Raw genomic sequence first — 1964 nt, 5'->3', positions numbered from 1 at the left:
ACACAATGTCTAGATGTCCCATAACACACTAATATATGCAAAAAATACAGTGTCCTACATCTGAGAAATCTCAATAAAGAAGGAAAGCAAACAAGACCCTCTGTGTTCAGACATGGAGTAAGGTGTGCTGTCTCTCCTAAAGCTGTTGGAGTTGGGTGTGACTATTCTAACGTCTGTTCTGCCGGGAGTCTTGAAGTGAGCTACATTTTGGGGTTGCAAAGTCCCTAGAAATACTATGAATTAAAATTTACATTGTCAAGGTTTGATTGTTTGTTGGGGCAGGGCACCAAAAATAGAAAACTATTTTTAGCATTTGTTGATTCACTTGGTACTTTTTCACATACCAGGGCAAACCAATTCCATCACCATGAGTTGGAGCTTCCTGACTCGCCTGCTAGAGGAGATCCACAACCATTCAACATTTGTTGGGAAGATCTGGCTCACTGTGCTCATTGTCTTTCGAATTGTCCTAACTGCAGTGGGAGGAGAGTCCATCTACTATGATGAGCAAAGCAAATTTGTGTGCAACACAGAGCAGCCAGGTTGTGAGAACGTCTGCTATGACGCCTTCGCACCGCTCTCCCACGTGCGCTTCTGGGTGTTCCAGATCATCCTGGTGGCAACTCCCTCTGTGATGTACCTGGGGTATGCCATTCATAAGATTGCCAAGATGGAGCATGGAGAAGCAGACAAGAAGGCAGCTCGGAGCAAACCCTATGCCATGCGTTGGAAACAGCACCGGGCTCTAGAAGAGACAGAGGAAGACCACGAAGAGGATCCTATGATGTACCCAGAAATGGAGTTAGAAAGCGAAAAAGAAAATAAAGAGCAGAGCCAGCCAAAACCTAAGCATGATGGACGGCGGCGGATCCGGGAGGATGGGCTCATGAAAATCTATGTGCTGCAGCTGCTGGCCAGGACTGTGTTTGAGGTGGGCTTTCTAATAGGACAGTACTTCCTGTATGGTTTTCAAGTCCACCCATTTTATGTGTGCAGCAGACTTCCTTGTCCTCATAAGATAGACTGCTTTATTTCTAGACCCACTGAAAAGACCATCTTCCTCCTGATAATGTATGGTGTCACAGGACTTTGCCTATTGCTTAACATTTGGGAGATGCTTCATTTAGGGTTTGGGACCATTCGAGACTCACTAAACAGTAAAAGGAGGGAGCTTGACGACCCGGGTGCTTATAATTATCCTTTCACTTGGAATACACCATCTGCTCCCCCTGGCTATAACATTGCTGTCAAACCAGATCAAATCCAATACACCGAGTTGTCCAATGCTAAGATTGCCTACAAGCAAAACAAAGCCAATATCGCCCAGGAGCAGCAGTACGGCAGCCATGAGGAGCACCTCCCGGCTGATCTGGAGACTCTGCAGCGGGAGATCAGGATGGCTCAGGAACGCTTGGATCTCGCAATCCAGGCCTACCATCACCAAAACAACCCCCATGGTCCTCGGGAAAAGAAGGCCAAAGTGGGGTCCAAATCTGGGTCCAACAAAAGCAGTATTAGTAGCAAATCAGGGGATGGGAAGACCTCCGTCTGGATTTAATCTTGGTTGGGCTTACAATTCGAATTTTCATAGTTTATGGTAAGCAGCGACTCGCTGAATAATGACTTCCATTGAGTAAACATTTGGCTCTGGTTATCTTCAGGGATGCTGTTGGCTCATGATCCCAACTCAGGGACTCTGAAGGTGGAGCTGGGATGAGTGGGAAGGGAAACACAGTGTTCCCAGGCACAGGTTTTCAGCAGTAATACAGTGCAGAACTTTATGTTGTGTCTTCCAGATCCAGAGAAGAACAGATATATTTAAATCATTCTGTTGAACAATTTTTGTATGTACAGTATTATGGTACTTTTTTTTTAGTATGATAACTTTTTTTGTATTTGTACATTGGACTGCTGTAGTTATACTTTTTTATATTAAAGAAAAAAATCGTTGTAAATAATGCCTG

The 1964-nt window shown here is 44.7% G+C and overlaps 1 protein-coding gene across 4 annotated transcripts in view; it reads left to right on the top strand.

Annotated features, from left to right (window-relative positions):
- Gjc1 (gap junction protein gamma 1) overlaps positions 1 to 1964 on the top strand; it is a 22996-nt gene extending 21032 nt beyond the window's left edge. For all 4 annotated transcript variants that reach the window (XM_050156568.1, XM_050156567.1, XM_050156570.1 and 1 more), the window contains exon 3: positions 348 to 1964. In XM_050156568.1, the coding sequence (XP_050012525.1) occupies positions 368 to 1558 (1191 nt within the window). In that variant the 5' untranslated portion in view covers positions 348 to 367 and the 3' untranslated portion in view covers positions 1559 to 1964. The remainder of the gene's footprint in view (positions 1 to 347) is intronic.

This window comes from Alexandromys fortis, unplaced genomic scaffold (genome assembly GCF_014885135.2).
Source record: "Alexandromys fortis isolate MF-2015 unplaced genomic scaffold, M_Fortis_MF-2015_v1.1 scaffold_31, whole genome shotgun sequence".
In the NCBI taxonomy this organism is placed as follows: domain Eukaryota; kingdom Metazoa; phylum Chordata; class Mammalia; order Rodentia; family Cricetidae; genus Alexandromys; species Alexandromys fortis.
Note: the sequence above shows the minus strand (reverse complement) of the source record. Positions and strands in the feature narration are given on the sequence as shown.